The 21,396-nt window shown below is 46.7% G+C and overlaps 1 protein-coding gene across 1 annotated transcript in view; it reads right to left on the reverse strand.

The window, feature by feature from the left end:
• Positions 1–21,396, reverse strand: part of LOC132765777 (zinc finger protein 420-like) — a 34,134-nt gene that overhangs the window by 5,205 nt on the left and 7,533 nt on the right. Inside the window, exons 5-8 of the mRNA XM_067463619.1 lie at positions 20,170–20,866; positions 5,694–5,724; positions 4,436–4,541; positions 1,309–1,410 (exon numbers count right to left, since the gene is read on the reverse strand). Coding sequence (XP_067319720.1) covers positions 1,309–1,410; positions 4,436–4,541; positions 5,694–5,724; positions 20,170–20,866 — 936 coding nt within the window. The remainder of the gene's footprint in view (positions 1–1,308; positions 1,411–4,435; positions 4,542–5,693; positions 5,725–20,169; positions 20,867–21,396) is intronic.

The raw sequence follows: 21,396 nt of genomic DNA on the forward strand, positions 1-21,396 counted from the left end.
CAGCTTCGCAAACACGGCTGGTGGGGACAAGGGACAGGGCCTTCTCGATGGTGGCCCCCCGCCTGTGGAATTCACTCCCCAGCGAAATCAGATTGGCACCCTGTCTCCTTTCTTTCAGAAGAAAACTGAAGACGTGGTTGTGGAACCAGGCTTTTGGCTAATGGATATAACAGCTCCTGAACATTGAATCAGACCATATGATTGTTGTAATGGAAAAGGCTTTACGACTGTTTAACTAATGTTGTTTTAATTTATTGTATTGTATGTTTTTATCTTGTTATTATAATTGTAATTATTGCGGCATCGAATCGTTGCCATTGTTAGCCGCTCTGAGTCCCCCTGCGGGGGTAAGAAGAGCAGGGTAAAAATGTTATAAATTAATTAATTAATTAATTTTGATTATTCAAGATGATGAAGGGGATAGGATTGGGAACCTTCAACGGCTCTTTAAAGTTTGAACTAAAATCCAGAGTGGATTTAAAGCCCACCCAACATGGAAGTCCTCAGTCAAGGAAAGCCCTTGTACTGTTTGGGATTATTTGGGGTAAGTTTAGCGGGGTCTCTGGGAGGCCACTAACCATTCCTTATCTGCTTCATATCCATTCTAGTTAAAAGACCACCACACTGCCATGGACAGTAACAAAAGCCTATGGAGGCTTTTAAACAGAGGCTGGATGGTCATCTGTCGGGGGTGCTTTGAACGTGATTGTCCTGCTTCTTGGCAGAATGGGGTTGGACTGGATGGCCCATGAGGTCTCTCCAAACTCTAGGATTCTATGATTCTATAAAATAGCATTGACATCACTGGAATGGACCAATCCATTCCTATGCCTGTTGATATAATAATTGATGTCATGGCCCCGAAGAGTCATCCTTTTCCAGCATCCTTAATCTTCAGTTGGCTGGGAAAGGATTTAACACAAGCCACAGAGAGGAGGGAACAAGCTTGTTTTCTGCTTCCCTGGAGACTAGGACGCAATGGAACAATGGCTTCAAACTATAAGAGAGGAGATTCCATCTGAACATGAGGAAGAACTTCCTGACTGTGAGAGCCGTTCAGCAGTGGAACTCTCTGCCCTGGAGTGTGGTGGAGGCTTCTTCTTTGGAGGCTTTTAAACAGAGGCTGGATGGCCATCTGCCAGGGGTGATTTGAATGCAATATTCCTGCTTCTTGGCAGAATGGGGTTGGACTGGATGGCCCATGAGGTCTCTTCCAACTCTTTGATTCTAACACGTTGAAATGAACTTGGGTTTTCTTCACTGGATACCCATGTTTAGGTTCTCGTCCGAGGGTCAAGGGGAGCTTACCCGCTGGCACCACAATCTCTTCTATGGATTCGTTTTTGTCTTCCTCTTCTGTCTTTGGCCCCTGGTCTACAAAACTTTCTCGATGATTGGGAAGATCAAGCTCTGGGGAAAAAACAACCAAGAATATATTCAATGAATGGACTTATTCATCTCTTTGAGGCAGGACAATATCTTGCTATTCTATTCCAGGGAGCGATTACATTTTTCTTTCCAAACAAAACTGGAATTGATATCACTGTTAGACAGAAATGACAAAGAACTTAAAATACAAAGTTCTTGTGGGTTTTTTCGGGCTATATGGCCATGGTCTAGAGGCATTCTCTCCTGACGTTTCGCCTGCATCTATGGCAAGCATCCTCAGAGGTAGTGAGGTCTGTTGGAACATGTTCCATTTTCCTAACTCCAACAGACCTCACTACCTCTGAGGATGCTTGCCATAGATGCAGGCGAAACGTCAGGAGAGAATGCCTCTAGAACATGGCCATATAGCCCAAAAAACCCCACAAGAACTTAGTGATTCCAGCCATGAAAGCCTTCGACAATACATTTAAAATACATGTGGGTAATTACTGTGAATGTCACGATACCTGTCTGAACGTATCTCCCTCTACATGTCGCCTCAAAATTTAAGATTGTCTGGGGAGGCCCTGCTCTCGGTCCTGCCCCCTTCGCAACTACGTTTGGCAGGGACGAGGTACAAGGCCTTCTCGGTGGTGTCCCCTTGGTTGTGGAACTCCCTCCCTAGCGAGATTAGGTCAGCTCCATCCCTCCTCTCTTTTAGAAAGAAGCTCAAAACATGGTTTTGGGAACAAGCCTTTGGACAGTTGGTTTGGCAGTAATCAGAATGTTGGAATTTTGACTATGACAGTCTTTCGACTGCTAAATGAAATTTTGATTCAGCTACATGATAACATGATACATAGAATCATAGAATCAAAGAGTTGGAAGAGACCTCATGGGCCATCCAGTCCAACCCCATTCTGCCAAAAAGCACGAATATTGCATTCAAATCACCCCTGACAGATGGCCATCCAGCCTCTGTTTAAAAGCTTCCAAAGAAGGAGCCTCCACCACACTCCGGGGCAGAGAGTTCCACTGCTGAACGGCTCTCACAGTCAGGAAGTTCTTCCTCATGTCCAGATGGAATCTCCTCTCTTGTAGTTTAAAGCCATTGTTCCGTGTCCTAGTCTCCAGGGAAGCAGAAAACAAGCTTGCTCCCTCCTCCCTGTGGCTTCCTCTCACATATTTATACATGGCTATCATGTCCCCTCTCAGCCTTCTCTTCTTCAGGCTAAACATACCCAACTCCTTAAGCCGCTCCTCATAGGGCTTGTTCTCCAGACCTTTTATCATTTTAGTCGCTCTCCTCTGGACACATTCCAGCTTGTCAATATCTCTCTTGAATTGTGGTGCCCAGAATTGGACACAATATTCCAGGTGTGGTCTAACCAAAGCATGATAAGGAAGAGGGACCGACCAAGGGCAAGATGGATGGATGGCATCCTTGAAGTGACTGGACTGACCCTGAAGGAGCTGGGGGTGGTGACGGCCGACAGGGAGCTCTGGCGTGGGCTGGTCCATGAGGTCACGAAGAGTCGGAGACGACTGAACGAATGAACAACAAAACATGATAATAATAGTGCTTGAAATGTATTTTAATCTAATATTTTATGTTTTGTATAATGTTGTACAGAATGTGTTGCATGCCGCCAGCATCGAATTACTGCCGTTGTAAGCTGCCCTGGTATCCGTAGGGATACTAAGGTGCTTATTTATAAAGCTATTGTCCTCCCAACTCTGCTATATGCCTGCAAAACGTGGACTGTCTACAGACATCACATGCAACTCCTGGAACGATTCCATCAGCGCTGCCTCCGGAAAATTCTTCATGTTGGGGTTCAGCCTCCGTGTGAACCTGAACCTGATTCTCTGATTGTATTTCCTGATGCAACTGAACAGGCTACTGAACATGAATTTGTCCCTGAAGGTTTGGAAACTGTTGATTCTGAGGTCAGTGGCTTGGAAAGTGAAACTACGCATCCTGATGGGAATGTTTCTGAATCAAGCGGTGATAGCTCTCCAGAGGAGCTAACACCTGCCTTTTTTTAATGAGGATAGAAAAGGACAGATTTGGAAAAACAGGAGTGAATCACAAAGTCTGCGAAGGTCAAGCAGATTAAAGGAAAGGGAGGCACAGGCTTCAAAGTCTGGAGGCGTGTCCCGAAACAGTTTCTTTAGCTTTAAGTGTCTCTCCCTGGGCTCTCTTGTTAGATCAAGCATCGTTTAGACTGAGGCATTACCTTGGCAGATTTCCCGGTTTCCATGGCCTGCATTCCCAGAGGCTTCTAGTTTCCAAGTACGGTTAGTGCGGTGCTAACAGGTTCCAGGTTTTTCTAGTGCTGCTTTTGGGATTGTGATCTAGTTCATAGATATTCCTGACTGCTGTTTTACTGTGGCTTTTTGGACTTTGTATTTTCCTTTATTTTGTAACCATTTTTATCAATAAAAAAGGATTGTTTTTTCCTACAGTCAAGTGTGGTGGATTAATATCTTATGGTCTTGTTTCCTGATCTGGGTTGCAACACTGCAAATCTCTTGGGAAGACAGGCGGACAGCGTGCTGGAAGAAGCAAAGACCACCAGCATTGAAGCGATGGTCCTCCGCCATCAGCTCCGCCGGACCGGCCACGTTGTCCGGATGCCCGACCACCATCTCCCAAAACAGTTGCTCTACTCCGAACTCAAGAACGGAAAATGGAACGTTGGTGGACAGGAAAAGAGATTTAAAGATGGGCTCAAAGCCAACCTTAAAAACTCTGGCATAGACACTGAGAACTGGGAAGCTTTGGCCCTTGAGCGCTCCAGCTGGAGGTCAGCTGTGACCAGCAGTGCTGCAGAATTTGAAGAGGCGCAAATGGAGGGCGAAAGAGAGAAATGTGCCAAGAGGAAGGCACATCAAGCCAATCCTGACCGAGACCGCCTTCCACCTGGAAACCAATGCCCTCACTGCGGGAGAAGATGCAGAGCAAGAATAGAGCTCCACAGTCACCTATGGATCCACCACCAGAATACTGATCCTGGAAGACCCTACCTAAGTAAGTAAGTAAGTAATGAGAAGAAGACCCTACCAGATGAGCTGACCATCGCAGAATTCTCCTCTATGACCTCCTTTGGGTCTTCGTGGTCCATCTTTGGTCCGTGATCTGAAAGAAACGCCACCAATTGGAGCAAGCCCTAGGGGGAAAAAAAATCAACAATCTTATTTATGTACTATTTACCCTATTGATACCCTGCCTTTCTCTACCCCAAAGGGGACACATAGACAATTATTCAATGCCTTAAAACACATACAATTCCAGTAACATTAAAATTAAAATTAATACATATTAAGCATTTAAAATGGTTAAACACATGACATTCAATAATGAGTAATGAGTACTTTAAAAACAAAAGAACCAATGAACGAAATCACACCAAATTTGGCAACAAAACGTCTCACAACACAAGGAGTGACCATCACTCAAAAAAAAAAATTACGATTTTGTCATTTGGGAGTTGTAGTTGCTGGGATTTATAGTTCACCTACAATCAAAGAGCATTCTGAACCCCACCAACGATGGAATTGAACCAAACTTGGCACACAGTTCTCCCATGACCAACAGATAATACTGGAAGAGTTTGGTGGGCATTGACCTTGAGTTTTGGAGTTGTAGTTCACCTACATCCAGACAGCACTGTGGACTCAAACAATAATGGATCTGGACCAAACTTGACAGGAATACGCAATATGCCCAAATGTGAACACTGGTGGAGTTTGGGGAAAATAGAATCTTGACATTTGGGAGTTGTAGTTGCTGGGATTTATAGTTCACCTACAATCAAAGAGCATTCTGAACACCACCAATGATGGAATTCAACCAAACATGGCCTACAGGACTTCCATGACCAACAGAACACACTGGAAGGGTTTGGTGGGCATTGACCTTGAGTTTTGGAGTTGTAGTTCACCTACATCCAGAGAGCACTGTGGACTCAAACAATGATGGATCTGGACCAAACTTGACACAAATATTCCATATGCCCAAATATGAACACAGATGGAGTTTGGAGGAAATAGACCTTGACATTTGGGATTTGTAGTTACTGGGATTTATAGTTCACCTACAATCACAGAGCATTCTGAACCCCACCAACAATGGAATTGAACCAAACCTCCCACGCAAAACCCCCATGTGGGCCACAGCAATGCATGGCATAGGACGGCTAGTAGTAGTAGTAGTAGTAGTAGTAGTAGTAGTAATAATAATAATAATAATAATAATAATAATAATAATATAAATATATCTCAGTTCCCCAAAGACACACAGGAGACAGAGCAAAGCTTACCTGGATTGGTTTCTCGCCACAGGAAGGATTTCTGGAACGTTAATGCACTTTTCCAATCTTAACGCTGTTGTTTTTGAAATGCTTCTCAAGTGCTGGGCCTAGAAAGGGCAACAGACACCATGCTTTTTGCAGAGGCAGATTTCCTGATCCTTGAAGCAGCTCCAAAATTACAAAATTAAGACTTTCTCTAAAGCTCCGACCTCCCCATCTGGAATTTTCCAGGCCTCGAAACCCTTGCCTTTGTTCCTATTCAGCATCTCCAGATTCCAACCTCTGCTGGCTCTGGCTCTTTTGTTCCTCCAGATCTCATTTACATCATAAATAAAGGCTCCCGCTCTCAAGGGCTTTCCCCCAAACGGAACCCCATCGCTGTACCCAGTTTCCACCCTGGAAACATTTCCTGATTTGGGTTGCGGTGAGTTTTCCAGGCTGTATGGCCATCTTCCAGAAGCATTCTCTCCTGACATTTTGCCCACACCTATGGCAGGCATCCTCAGAGGTTGTGAGTTCTGTTCAAAACTAGGCAAGTAAGGTTTATATACCTGTGGAATAATGACCAGGGTGGGAAAAAGAACTCTTGTCTGTTGGAGGTAGGTGTGAATGTATTGTCGAAGGCTTTCATGGCTGGAAACACCTCCCAGCAACAGATTTTCCCAGGCTCAGGCAGGCCTTCAAATGCTAATGAAGGTGATCAGCTAAACATTCACACCTAACTGTAGCAGGGAAGAGCTCCTTGCCCCACCCCAGCCATTCCACAGATATATAAACCCATTTTTCCTACTTCCAACAGACCTCACAACCTCTGAGGATGCTTGCCATAGATGCAGGCGAAACGTCAGGAGAAATGCCTCTAGAACATGGCTCTATAGCCCGAAAAAACCCACAAGAACGTAGGTGTGAATGTTTCAGTTGGTCATCTTGATTAGCATTTAATGGACTAGTAGTTCAAGGTCTGGCTTCTTACTGCCTGGGGGAATCCTTTGTAGCAAGGTGACATTCCACAGATATATAAACCTCATTTTCCTAGTTCCTCACAACTTCTGAGGATGCCTGCCATAGATGCAGGTGAAATGTCAGAAGGGAATGCTTCTGGAACAGGGCCATACAGCCCGGAGAACTCACAACAACCCAGTATCATAGAATCACAGAGTTGGAAGAGACCTCATGGGCCATTCAGTCTGACCCCATTCTGCCAAGAAGCAGGAATATTGCATTCAAATCACCCCTGACAGATGGCCATCCAGCCTCTGTTTAAAAGCTTCCAAAGAAGGAGTATCCACCATACTCCAGGAGTCTCCACCATACTCCAGCATCCTCACAACCTCTGAGGATGCTATGTTCCAGAAGCACTCTCTCCTGATGCTTCGCCCACATCTATGGCAGGCATCATCAGAGGTTGTGAGAGCCCCTGGCGGCACAGTGGGTTAAACCCCTGTGCCGGCAGCACACTGAAGACCAACAGGTCGCAGGTTCGAATCCGGGGAGAGGCGGATGAGCTCCCTCTGTCAGCTCCAGCTCCTCATGCGGGGACATGAGAGAAGCCTCCCACAAGGATGATAAAACATCAAAACATCCAGGCGTCCCCTGGGCAACGTCCTTGCAGACGGCCAATACTCTCACACCAGAAGCGACTTGCAGTTTCTCAAGTCACTCCTGACACGACCAAAAAAAAAAATCATCAGAGGTTGTGAGAGGTCTGTTGGAACTAGGAAAATTGGGTTTATATATCTGTGGATTGTCCAGGGTGGGAGAAAGAACTCTTGTCTGCTTGAAGCAAATGTGAATGCTAAACCATCAACTCTGCTGGACTGGCCGTGTTGTCTGAGTACCCGATCACCATCTCCCAAAGCAGTTACTCTACTCTGAACTCAAGAATGGGAAATGTAATATTGGTGAAAAGGAAAAGATATTGAAAGATGGGCATAAAGCCAGCTTTAAAAACTAGACACCGAGAACTGGGAAGCCCTGGCACTTGAGCGCTCTAACTGGAGGTCAGCTGTGACCAGCAGTGCTGTGGAATTCGAAGAGGCACGAATGGAAGGTGAAAGGGGAAAACGTGGCAAGAGGAAGGTGCATCAAGCCAACCCTGACCGAGACTGCCTTCCACCTGGAAACCGATGTCCTCACTGTGGGATCAAGAATAGGGCTCCACAGTTACCTACTGATCCACTGCCAAGACACTATATTTGGAGGACCATCATCCTCTGGCTATGAGGGATCACCTAAGTAAGTAAGTAAGTTGCAATTGGCCACCTTGGTTAGCACTGAATAGCCTTTCAGCTTCAAAGCCTGGTTGGTTGCTGCCTGGGGGAATCCTTTGTTGGGAGGTGATAACTGTTCCTGATTGATTTTTGTCTGGAATTCCCCTGATTTCTGAATGTTGTTATTTACTGTCCTGCTTTTAGAGGGTTTTTTTAAATACTGGTAGCCAGATGTTGTTGATTTTCATGGTTTCCTCCTTTCTGTTGAAATTGTCCACATGCTTGTGGATTTCAATGGCTTCTCTGTGTAGTCTGACATGGTGGCTGTTAGCGTGGTCCAGCATTTCAGTGTTCTCAAATCATATGCTGTGTCCAGGTTGGTTCATCGGGTGCTCTGTTTTGAAGTTGCAAGGTCATTCAATGCTAATCAAGTTGGCCAATGGCAACATTCACATAAGCGAGTGGAGAATTTCAAGAATAAGTCAGGGCCAGCTAATCACCTCCCAACAAAGGATTTCCCTGGGCAGTAAGAAGCTGCTGGACCATTAAATGCTAATCAAGGTGGCCAACTGCAACATTCACACCTACCTCCAACAGACAAGAGTTCTTTCTCCCAGCTTGGACATCATTCCATAGATTCCATAGAACCCTTTGCATAGTTTCCAACAAAGTTCACAACCTCTGAGGGTGCCTGCGATAGATGCAGGCTAAATGTCAGGAGATAATGTTTCTGGGACATGGCCATACAGGCTGGAAAACTCACAACAACCTGTTGCTGTTGTTATTATTATTATTATTCCTTATCCCCAAACTTCTATTACTGCAGTAAGTCAAAACACCTCAAAACCTCTGAGGATGCTTGCCATAGATGCAGGCGAAACGTCAGGAGAGAATGCTTCTGGGACATGGCCATACAGGCTGGAAGACTCACAACAACCTGTTGCTGTTGTTATTATTATTATTATTATTCCTTATCCCCAAACTTCTACTACTGCAGTAAGTTAAAACACCTCACTACCTCTGAGGATGCTTGCCATAGATGCAGGCGAAACGTCAGGAGAGAATGCCTCTAGAACATGGCCATATAGCCCAGAAAAAACCCTACAACAACCCAGTTAAAACATCAGCCAAGGATTTAGCAAAGAAGGTTAAAGACCTTGTAAAACTACAACGGCAGGATCTGAGATTTCTTTAGCTCAGTGTGATGGAATTGTGGGAGTTGTAGTTTGTTGTGGCTTCAAAATTGTGTAGCAGGACTCCAACTTCCAGGATTCCATAGTATTGAGCCACGGCATGAAAAAATGGGGTCAAACTGCATTCATTCCACAACGTTTCCCAATTTTTGGTTTTCCAGGTGTTTTGGACTACAACTCCCATGATTCCTAACAGCTGGTAAGCTGGCTAGGATGTCTGGGAGTTGAGGTCCCAAACACCTGGAGGACCAAAGGTTGGGAAGGCAGAGCAAGTCTGCAAGACCTGAGCAGGGTGATTCCATAGTGTAGCTCAACGTTTCCCAATCTTTGGTCCTCCAGGTGCTTTGGACTACAACTCCCATGATTCCTAAGCTGGCTAGGATGTCTGGGAGTTGAAGTCCCAAACACCTGGAGGACCAAAGGTTTGGAAGGCAGAGCAAGTCTGCAAGGCCTGAGCAGGGTCATTCCATAGTGTAGCTCAACGTTTCCCAATCTTTGGTCCTCCAGGTGTTCTGGACTACAACTCCCATGATTCCTAAGCTGGCTAGGATGTCTGGGACTTGAAGTCCCAAACACCTGGAGGACCAAAGGTTGGGAAGGCAGAGCAAGTCTGCAAGGCCTGAGCAGGGTCATTCCATAGTGTAGCTCAACGTTTCCCAATCTTTGGTCCTCCAGGTGTTTTGGACTACAACTCCCATGATTCCTAAGCTGGCTAGGATGTCTGGCAGTTGAAGTCCCAAACACCTGGAGGACCAAAGGTTGGGAAGGCAGAGCAAGTCTGCAAGACCTGAGCAGGGTCATTCCATAGTGTAGCTCAACGTTTCCCAATCTTTGGTCCTCCAGGTGTTTTGGACTACAACTCCCATGATTCCTAAGCTGGCTAGGATGTCTGGCAGTTGAAGTCCCAAACACCTGGAGGACCAAAGGTTGGGAAGGCAGAGCAAGTCTGCAAGACCTGAGCAGGGTCATTCCATAGTGTAGCTCAACGTTTCCCAATCTTTGGTCCTCCAGGTGTTTTGGACTACAACTCCCATGATTCCTAAGCTGGCTAGGATGTCTGGGACTTGAAGTCCCAAACACCTGGAGGACCAAAGGTTGGGAAGGCAGAGCAAGTCTGCAAGGCCTGAGCAGGGTCATTCCATAGTGTAGCTCAACGTTTCCCAATCTTTGGTCCTCCAGGTGTTTTGGACTACAACTCCCATGATTCCTAAGCTGGCTAGGATGTCTGGCAGTTGAAGTCCCAAACACCTGGAGGACCAAAGGTTGGGAAGGCAGAGCAAGTCTGCAAGACCTGAGCAGGGTCATTCCATAGTGTAGCTCAACGTTTCCCAATCTTTGGTCCTCCAGGTGTTTTGGACTACAACTCCCATGATTCCTAAGCTGGCTAGGATGTCTGGGACTTGAAGTCCCAAACACCTGGAGGACCAAAGGTTGGGAAGGCAGAGCAAGTCTGCAAGACCTGAGCAGGGTCATTCCATAGTGTAGCTCAATGTTTCCCAATCTTTGGTCCTCCAGGTGTTTTGGACTACAACTCCCATGATTCCTAAGCTGGCTAGGATGTCTGGGAGTTGAAGTCCCAAACACCTGGAGGACCAAAGGGTCGGGAAAGCAGAGCAAGTCTGCAAGACCTGAGCAGGGTCATTCCATAGTGTAGCTCAACGTTTCCCAATCTTTGGTCCTCCAGGTGTTTTGGACTACAATCTTTGGTCCTCCAGGTGTTTTGGACTACAACTCCCATGATTCCTAAGCTGGCTAGGATGTCTGGCAGTTGAAGTCCCAAACACCTGGAGGACCAAAGGTTGGGAAGGCAGAGCAAGTCTGCAAGACCTGAGCAGGGTCATTCCATAGTGTAGCTCAACGTTTCCCAATCTTTGGTCCTCCAGGTGTTTTGGACTACAACTCCCATGATTCCTAAGCTGGCTAGGATGTCTGGGACTTGAAGTCCCAAACACCTGGAGGACCAAAGGTTGGGAAGGCAGAGCAAGTCTGCAAGACCTGAGCAGGGTCATTCCATAGTGTAGCTCAATGTTTCCCAATCTTTGGTCCTCCAGGTGTTTTGGACTACAACTCCCATGATTCCTAAGCTGGCTAGGATGTCTGGCAGTTGAAGTCCCAAACACCTGGAGGACCAAAGGGTCGGGAAAGCAGAGCAAGTCTGCAAGACCTGAGCAGGGTCATTCCATAGTGTAGCTCAACGTTTCCCAATCTTTGGTCCTCCAGGTGTTTTGGACTACAATCTTTGGTCCTCCAGGTGTTTTGGACTACAACTCCCATGATTCCTAAGCTGGCTAGGATGTCTGGCAGTTGAAGTCCCAAACACCTGGAGGACCAAAGGTTGGGAAGGCAGAGCAAGTCTGCAAGACCTGAGCAGGGTCATTCCATAGTGTAGCTCAACGTTTCCCAATCTTTGGTCCTCCAGGTGTTTTGGACTACAACTCCCATGATTCCTAAGCTGGCTAGGATGTCTGGGACTTGAAGTCCCAAACACCTGGAGGACCAAAGGTTGGGAAGGCAGAGCAAGTCTGCAAGACCTGAGCAGGGTCATTCCATAGTGTAGCTCAATGTTTCCCAATCTTTGGTCCTCCAGGTGTTTTGGACTACAACTCCCATGATTCCTAAGCTGGCTAGGATGTCTGGCAGTTGAAGTCCCAAACACCTGGAGGACCAAAGGGTCGGGAAAGCAGAGCAAGTCTGCAAGACCTGAGCAGGGTCATTCCATAGTGTAGCTCAACGTTTCCCAATCTTTGGTCCTCCAGGTGTTTTGGACTACAATCTTTGGTCCTCCAGGTGTTTTGGACTACAACTCCCATGATTCCTAAGCTGGCTAGGATGTCTGGGACTTGAAGTCCCAAACACCTGGAGGACCAAAGGTTGGGAAGGCAGAGCAAGTCTGCAAGACCTGAGCAGGGTCATTCCATAGTGTAGCTCAACGTTTCCCAATCTTTGGTCCTCCAGGTGTTTTGGACTACAACTCCCATGATTCCTAAGCTGGCTAGGATGTCTGGGACTTGAAGTCCCAAACACCTGGAGGACCAAAGGTTGGGAAGGCAGAGCAAGTCTGCAAGACCTGAGCAGGGTCATTCCATAGTGTAGCTCAACGTTTCCCAATCTTTGGTCCTCCAGGTGTTTTGGACTACAACTCCCATGATTCCCAGAGTATTGAAGGAACTAGCGGAAGTCATTTCGGAACCATTGGCAACCATCTTTGAGAGTTCTTGGAGAACGGGAGAAGTTCCAGCAGATTGGAGGAGGGCCAATGTGGTCCCAATCTTCAAGAAGGGAAAAAAGGACGACCCAAACAACTACCGTCCGGTCAGCCTCACGTCGATACCGGGCAAGATTCTGGAAAAGATTGTTAAGGAAGTGGTCTGCAAACACTTAGAAACAAATGCAGTCATCGCTAATAGTCAACATGGATTTATCAAAAACAAGTCATGCCAGACTAATCTGATCTCTTTCTTCGATAGAGCTACAAGCTGGGTAGATGCGGGGAATGCCGTGGATGTAGCGTACCTGGATTTCAGTAAGGCCTTTGACAAGGTCCCCCATGACCTTCTGGCAAGGAAACTAGTCCAATGTGGGCTAGGCAAAACTACGGTGAGGTGGATCTGTAATTGGTTAAGTGGACGAACACAGAGAGTGCTCACTAATGCTTCCTCTTCATCTTGGAAAGAAGTGACGAGCGGAGTGCCGCAGGGTTCCGTCCTGGGCCCGGTCCTGTTCAACATCTTTATTAATGACTTAGATGAAGGGCTAGAAGGCATGATCATCAAGTTTGCAGACGACACCAAATTGGGAGGGATAGCCAATAGTCCAGAGGACAGGAGCAGAACTCAAAACGATCTTGACAGATTAGAGAGATGGGCCAAAACTAACAAAATGAAGTTCAACAGTGACAAATGCAAGATACTCCACTTTGGCAGAAAAAATGAAATGCAAAGATACAGAATGGGGGACGCCTGGCTCGAGAGCAGTACGTGTGAAAAAGATCTTGGAGTCCTCGTGGACAACAAGTTAAACATGAGCCAACAATGTGATGTGGCGGCAAAAAAAGCCAATGGGATTTTGGCCTGCATCAATAGAAGCATAGTGTCTAGATCTAAGGAAGTAATGCTACCCCTCTATTCTGCTTTGGTTAGACCACACCTGGAATATTGTGTCCAATTCTGGGCACCACAATTCAAGAGAGATATTGACAAGCTGGAAAGTGTCCAGAGGAGGGCGACTAAAATGATCAAGGGTCTGGAGAACAAGCCCTATGAGGAGCGGCTTAGGGAACTGGGCATGTTTAGCCTGAAGAAGAGAAGGCTGAGAGGAGATATGATAGCCATGTATAAATATGTGAGAGGAAGCCACAGGGAGGAGGGAGCAAGCTTGTTTTCTGCTTCCTTGGAGACTAGGACACGGAACAATGGCTTCAAACTACAAGAGAGGAGATTCCATCTGAACATTAGGAAGAACTTCCTGACTGTGAGAGCCGTTCAGCAGTGGAACTCTCTGCCCCGGAGTGTGGTGGAGGCTCCTTCTTTGGAAGCTTTTAAACAGAGGCTGGATGGCCATTTGTCAGGGGTGATTTGAATGCAATATTCCTGCTTCTTGGCAGGGGGTTGGACTGGATGGCCCATGAGGTCTCTTCCAACTCTATGATTCTATGATTCTATGATTCTATGATTCTATGATTCCTAAGCTGGCTAGGATGTCTGGCAGTTGAAGTCCCAAACACCTGGAGGACCAAAGGTTGGGAAGGCAGAGCAAGTCTGCAAGACCTGAGCAGGGTCATTCCATAGTGTAGCTCAACGTTTCCCAATCTTTGGTCCTCCAGGTGTTTTGGACTACAACTCCCATGATTCCTAAGCTGGCTAGGATGTCTGGGACTTGAAGTCCCAAACACCTGGAGGACCAAAGGTTGGGAAGGCAGAGCAAGTCTGCAAGACCTGAGCAGGGTCATTCCATAGTGTAGCTCAACGTTTCCCAATCTTTGGTCCTCCAGGTGTTTTGGACTACAACTCCCATGATTCCTAAGCTGGCTAGGATGTCTGGCAGTTGAAGTCCCAAACACCTGGAGGACCAAAGGTTGGGAAGGCAGAGCAAGTCTGCAAGACCTGAGCAGGGTCATTCCATAGTGTAGCTCAACGTTTCCCAATCTTTGGTCCTCCAGGTGTTTTGGACTACAACTCCCATGATTCCTAAGCTGGCTAGGATGTCTGGGACTTGAAGTCCCAAACACCTGGAGGACCAAAGGTTGGGAAGGCAGAGCAAGTCTGCAAGGCCTGAGCAGGGTCATTCCATAGTGTAGCTCAACGTTTCCCAATCTTTGGTCCTCCAGGTGTTTTGGACTACAACTCCCATGATTCCTAAGCTGGCTAGGATGTCTGGGACTTGAAATCCCAAACACCTGGAGGACCAAAGGTTGGGAAGGCAGAGCAAGTCTGCAAGACCTGAGCAGGGTCATTCCATAGTGTAGCTCAACGTTTCCCAATCTTTGGTCCTCCAGGTGTTTTGGACTACAACTCCCATGATTCCTAAGCTGGCTAGGATGTCTGGGAGTTGAAGTCCCAAACACCTGGAGGACCAAAGGTTGGGAAGGCAGAGCAAGTCTGCAAGACCTGAACAGGGTCATTCCATAGTGTAGCTCAACGTTTCCCAATCTTTGGTCCTCCAGGTGTTTTGGACTACAATCTTTGGTCCTCCAGGTGTTTTGGACTACAACTCCTATGATTCCTAAGCTGGCTAGGATGTCTGGGACTTGAAGTCCCAAACACCTGGAGGACCAAAGGTTGGGAAGGCAGAGCAAGTCTGCAAGGCCTGAGCAGGGTCATTCCATAGTGTAGCTCAACGTTTCCCAATCTTTGGTCCTCCAGGTGTTTTGGACTACAATCTTTGGTCCTCCAGGTGTTTTGGACTACAACTCCTATGATTCCTAAGCTGGCTAGGATGTCTGGGACTTGAAGTCCCAAACACCTGGAGGACCAAAGGTTGGGAAGGCAGAGCAAGTCTGCAAGGCCTGAGCAGGTATCTCCATGCTAAATGACAACAACATCAACAACAACAAAGCATGGCATTTTGGGATTGTTTTGGATTGTGCTGTCTCTCTGTAGGGCAGGCATGGGCCAACTTTGGCCCTCCCTCCAGGTGTTTTGGACTACAATCTTTGGTCCTCCAGGTGTTTTGGACTACAACTCCCATGATTCCTAAGCTGGCTAGGATGTCTGGGACTTGAAGTCCCAAACACCTGGAGGACCAAAGGTTGGGAAGGCAGAGCAAGTCTGCAAGGCCTGAGCAGGGTCATTCCATAGTGTAGCTCAACGTTTCCCAATCTTTGGTCCTCCAGGTGTTTTGGACTACAATCTTTGGTCCTCCAGGTGCTTTGGACTACAACTCCCATGATTCCTAAGCTGGCTAGGATGTCTGGGACTTGAAGTCCCAAACACCTGGAGGACCAAAGGTTGGGAAAGCAGAGCAAGTCTGCAAAACCTGAGCAGGGCTGTTGCTAAAGAGGTGACTCATAGGTATCTCCATGCCAAATGACAACAACAACAACAAAGCATGGCATTTTGGGATTGTTTTGGATTGTGCTGTCTCTCTGTAGGGCAGGCATGGGCCAACTTTGGCCCTCCCTCCAGGTGTTTTGGAATGGCTGCTAGGAAGGCTGCTAGGTAGGCTGCTAGGAATGGTGGGAGTTGAAGTCCAAAACACCTGGAGGGAGGGCCAAAGTTGGCCCATGCCTGGGATAGCAATTGGCAAAACCCTATGGAAATCTATGGGTATTGCTGTGAACTTGATACAAGTTTTAGGAAAGGCTAGAGATACAGTTGAAATTGTGAAAAGGTTTGTTACAGTTCCCATCCATCCCCAGCCAGGCTGTGAATGGGCTGCAAAGGTTGTAAACAAAGGTTGTAAACAATGCATCCCCACCCATGCACACAGGGCATTCCTTGCCTAAGAACCCCCCCCCCCCCCTCAATGGGCTTGGATGCAATTGCAGAAGGGTGCAAACAATGCACAGCTTGGTGCCTGGCCTTTCTCCCCACTTTTCCCCTCCCCATTGAGCCCACACTCACCAGTATCTTCCCAGCCAAAGAGCCCCTTCCTTCCCTCCTTCTCTTCTCTCCCAAAGCAATTGGGGGTGGGGGGGGGGGTGAAGCCCAGCAAGCAGGAAGGAAGCTCCTCCAGAAAGTCTCCTCCCTCTCCAAGGACCCACCTCCTGTCGTCACCCACTCCAGACATAGGGGGAGATCACATGTCCTATTATCCCCCCCTTCCCAGCATCATTCCTCTCTTCTCCTTCCTCCCAACCCTGCAGATGGAGAGCCTTGAGCTGCTCTGAACTACAACTCCCAGAATTCCTCCCACGCCACTCCCCCATCATTCCTCAGCTGGGGCTGATGGGAGATGCAGTCCAAGGCTGGGAGAACAAAGCCTTGTGGAGGGAGGCGGGTTTGAAGCTTTGGAAGACCAAGGCTCCTTCCACACAGCTGTATAAAATCTACACTGAACTGGACTATATGGTAGAAGTGCAGACACATTTAATCCAGTTCAAAGCAGATAATCTGGATTTTAAATGCCCAGGACAGCAAGGTTGGGGTCGGAAGGGGGAAGGCTGATGCCCCTTCTACACTGCCATACAAAATACAGATTATCCAGAAAGTTAACTGTATAAAATCCAGATTATATGCTTTGAACTGGATTATATGGCAGTGTAGACTCGTATAATCCAGTTCAGAGCATATAATCTGGATTTTATACAGTTAACTCTTTGGGTCCTTCTGACACTGGAATTTAGCTGAATAACAGCTGAATAAAATCTCCACATTATCTGCTTTGAACTGGATTATATGGCAGTGTAGACTCGTATAATCCAGTTCAAATCATATAATCTGGATTTTATACAGTTAATTCTTTGGGCCCTTCTGACACTGGAATTTAGACTTTGGCCCCTTCCACACAGCTAAATAAAATCCTCACATTATCTGCTTTGAACTGGATTATATGGCAGTGTAGACTCATATAATCCAGTTCAAATCATATAATCTGGATTTTATACAGTTAACTCTTTGGGCCCTTCTGACACCTTGGCCCCTTCCACACAGCTAAATAAAATCCTCACATTATCTGCTTTGAACTGGATTATATGGCAGTGTAGACTCGTATAATCCAGTTCAAAGCATATAATTTGGATTTTATACAGTTAACTTTCTGGAACTCTTTCCCCAAGCCCCATGGATTTCCCCTCATGACTTGGGGACTATATTATTTCACAATATTGGACTCTCTATGGACTTTGGTGGGTGGGATGGGTTTATATGAATTTCTTTTTTTTCCCCCCATTCTTCCCTTGTGCATGCCTTATGAATCCCATACATGTGCTTATGTATAAAATATGAAAAGCCACCCTTTCGTGACCCCAGCATGACTAAAAACCTTGGGAAATTCTTTCCTGTTTCCTAGGGTATCTGCAAATTCTTGCTTGATATTAGAATTGGACTGGAAATGGCTATATGATTGGACAATAATGCTTTTAATATGCTTTTAATTTAATGTTCTATCTATTGTTTTAAATTGTTGTTATATTGCTGTATTTGTCTGTATGTTGTGGCATTGTTGAAGAGTGTAAGCCGTCCTCAGTCACAATCCTCCTCGGAAAACAAGGGATCGCCTAAGTAAGGGTCAAAAAAAGGTAGGGAACCACTGTTGTAAAACAACAGCTCAAATGATTCCATAGCATTGAGCCAGGGCAAAGTGGTCTTAAACTGCATTAATTCTACAATGTGGATCACGCATGGGCAAACTCTGGCCTTCCATGTGTTTTGGACTTCAATTTCCACAATTCCTAACAACTGGTAAGCTGTTAAGACTTGGGGGAGTTGAAGTTCAAAACACCTGGAGGGAGGACCAAAGTTTGCCCATTGTCTAGAACAGTGGTTCTCAACCTGTGGGTCCCCAGATGTTTTGGCCTTCAACTCCCAGAAATCCTAACAGCTGGTAAACTGCCTGGGATTTTTGGGAGTTGCAGACCAAAACACCTGGGGACCCACGGGATGAGAACCACTGGCCTAGAATCATAGAATCACGGAATTGGAAGAGACCTCGTGGACCAACCAGTCCAACCCAATTCTGCTAAGAAACAGGAAAATTGCATTCAAAGCACCCCCAACAGATGGCCATCCAGCCTCTGTTTAAAACCCTCCAAAGAAGGAGCCTCCACCACACTTTGGGACAGAGAGTTCCACTGCTGAACAGCTCTCACAGTCAGGAAATTCTTCCTAATGTTCAGATGGAATCTCCGTTCCTATAGCTTGAAGCCATTGTTCTGTGTCCTACTCTCCAGGGCAGTAGAAAGCAAGCTTGCTCCCTCCTCCATATGACTTCCCCTCACATATGTATACATGGCTATCATCATGTCTCCTCTCAGCCTTCTCTTCTTCAGGCTAAATATGCCCAGCTCTTTAAGCTGCTCCTCATAGGGCTTGTTCTCCAGACCCTTAATCATTTTACTCGCCCTCCTCTGACACTTTCCAGCTTAGAGTCAACATCTCCCTTCAATTGTGGTGCCCAGAATTGGACACAGTATTCCAGGTGTGGTCTAACCAAGGCAGAATAGAGCATGGGTAGCATGACTTCCCTGGCTCTATTGATGCCAGCCAAAATCCTGTTGGCTTTTTGTGCCGCTGCATCACATTGTTGGCTCATGTTTAACTTGTCCACGAGGACTCCAAAATCATCCTGCATATCAGATATTTGCATTATGATTCACAACAGGAGCAAAAATTAGAGTTATAAAGTAACAATGAAAATAATGTTGTGGTTGGGGGTCACCACAACATGAGGAAGTGTATTAGGAAGGTTGAGAAACACTGAGCTAGACTCTATCAAGGAAGCCAGAGATGCCCTGAGTCTGCAAGACCTGAGCAGGGCTGTTGCTAAAGAGGTGACTCATAGGTATCCCATTAACTCCATGTCAAATTGATGAAGGCATGATGAAAATACATAATAAACATATTGGAAAATATATATTGGATGTAACCATATTGGAAATAGGGATTAGAATATATATATTAAATCACAAAGTTCATGAAGTTCACTTCACTTGGGAAAATATTCTCTTCTTAAAAGCTGCAAATTAGTTGCCACAAAGAGGCCAGAAAGAGGCCAGGATCTAGGAAAGGAATGTCTAAGGCTTGTGCCAAATATCCAGAGACCCTTCCATACCATGCCAAGCAGGGCTTATCGTAAGATTAATGATATAGCCTTGCTATCAAGAGGCTTCTTCAGGAGGGACTTATCTCAAGTTGGATGGAAGCTCTTGCTATCAGTAGCCGGTAGCAGACACTCTGGTGCTATGGGGTACAGGATGGTCTTCTAATAGCAACTCTTTAGATAAAGATGCTTAAAGGAAGATTAAGGGTCTTGAAGTTAAAAATATGTTATTGAAGACAACGTAAAAGTGGAATTTTGTGATACACACTGTGATGCTTGTATGACGTATGCATATTATTATAAAGGGTATATAAACCAAGACAATTCTTTTGTTCACCACCCTGTTTTCCTGGAATACCACCAGGGTCCATATCCGGTTGGCACCAGCTGAGAATAAACCGTACTTTTACAGACCTCGGGAACTCTCTTTTGTCTCTTTTCCTCAAACCTCCTCCCTGACATTTCAAAATGACAACAACAACAACAAAGCATGGCATTTTTGGATTGTTTGGGATTGTGCTGGCTCTCTGTAAGGCAGGCATGGGCCAACTTTGACCCTCCCTCCAGGTGTTTTGGACTTTAACTCCCACCATTCCTAGCAGCCGGTAGGCTGCTAGGAATGGTGGGAGTTGAAGTCCAAAACACCTGGAGGGAGGGCCAAAGTTTGCCCATACCTGGGATAGCAACTGGCATAGATGGAAATCTATGGGGATTGCTGTTAAGTTTTAGGAAGGGCACGAGGATTCCAAGAACAACTGAGTCATTCCAACCACTTTATTGTCTGCTGCCCACTATTTCTTTACGGTCCCACCCTGAGCTACAGAGGTGTATCTTTTCAGAATCCATTTCCAACCAGCGTTGGTTCTCCATTCTTTGTGTCTCTACAGTTTCTCTGCTAGGTGGGTTCTTCGATGCCTAGTGAGGTTGGTTTTCTGGTTGAAGCTCTTTCCGCACTCCAGGCATTTGTAAGGTTTCTCCCCTTGGTGGATTCTCTGGTGCGAATGGAGGTTCTGGCTGTGACTAAAACACTTCCCACATTTCAAGCATTTGTAAGGTTTCCCCCTCGTATGGTTGCGCTGGTGTCGAGTCAGGTAGGACTTCCGGCTGTACGTTTTGCCGCACTCTGGGCACTTGTGTGGCTTCTCCCCTGTGTGGCTTCCTCGGTGGAACGTAAGGGTGATCTTTTGGCTGAAACTCTTCCCGCACTCCAAGCACACGTAGGGTTTCTCCCCGGTGTGGATCCTTTGGTGAGAGGTGAGGTGTGCGCTCTGACCAAAGCTTTTCCCACACTCCAAGCAGGTGTACGGTTTCTCCCCCGTGTGTGTTCTCATGTGAAGATTGAGGCTGGATTTACTACTGAAGCTCTTCCCACATACGAGGCACCAACTCCCTTCCTTTCCTTTACTGGTTTTCCCCTGGATGGAGCTTTCCAAGATGTTGCCACTCTGAGCAGCAGGCGTTGGGTCCCTCTTTTGCTCTTTCGCTTCAGTCTTAGTGCTCTTGTCTTCTCGCATTGTGTTTCTGCACCCTTCCAACACCATCCTATGGGGCTCTTTGCTTGCATTCTCCTTTCCATCTGTACCTGAGAGGGGAAAAACAACAAAGGAGAGAATTATAGCACATCCACCACATTTGCAGAGAAAGTGAAATAATAAAGGACAGGTCTGGCAAACTTTGGCCCTCCAGGTGTTTTGGACTTCAACTCCCACAATTCCTAACAGCCTACCGCAGCAGTTCTCAACCTGGGGGTTGCGACCCACAGGGGGGTCACCTGGCCATTTCGCAGGGGTTGCGAGGCTGCCTCCGTTGGCCCCGCCCCAAGGACGCGGGCCAGGCGAGGGCTCCTTCGCGCGAGGCCTGGCCTTGTGCAACCCCCCCTCGCCTGCCTCGCTCTTTCAGCATCCGGCGAGGGCCCAAGGCGGGCAAGGGGATCTCGGCGTGAGGCCTGGCTTCACACAAAGCCCCCTCACTTTCACCATGAGGAATGGCTTAAGGAGCTGGGCATGTTTAACCTGAAGAAGAGAAGGCTGAGAGGAGATATGATAACCATGTATAAATATGTGAGAGGAAGCCACAGGGAGGAGGGAGCAAGCTTGTTTTCTGCTTCCCTGG

This window comes from Anolis sagrei, chromosome 2, assembly GCF_037176765.1.
Source record: "Anolis sagrei isolate rAnoSag1 chromosome 2, rAnoSag1.mat, whole genome shotgun sequence".
NCBI lineage: Eukaryota > Metazoa > Chordata > Lepidosauria > Squamata > Dactyloidae > Anolis > Anolis sagrei.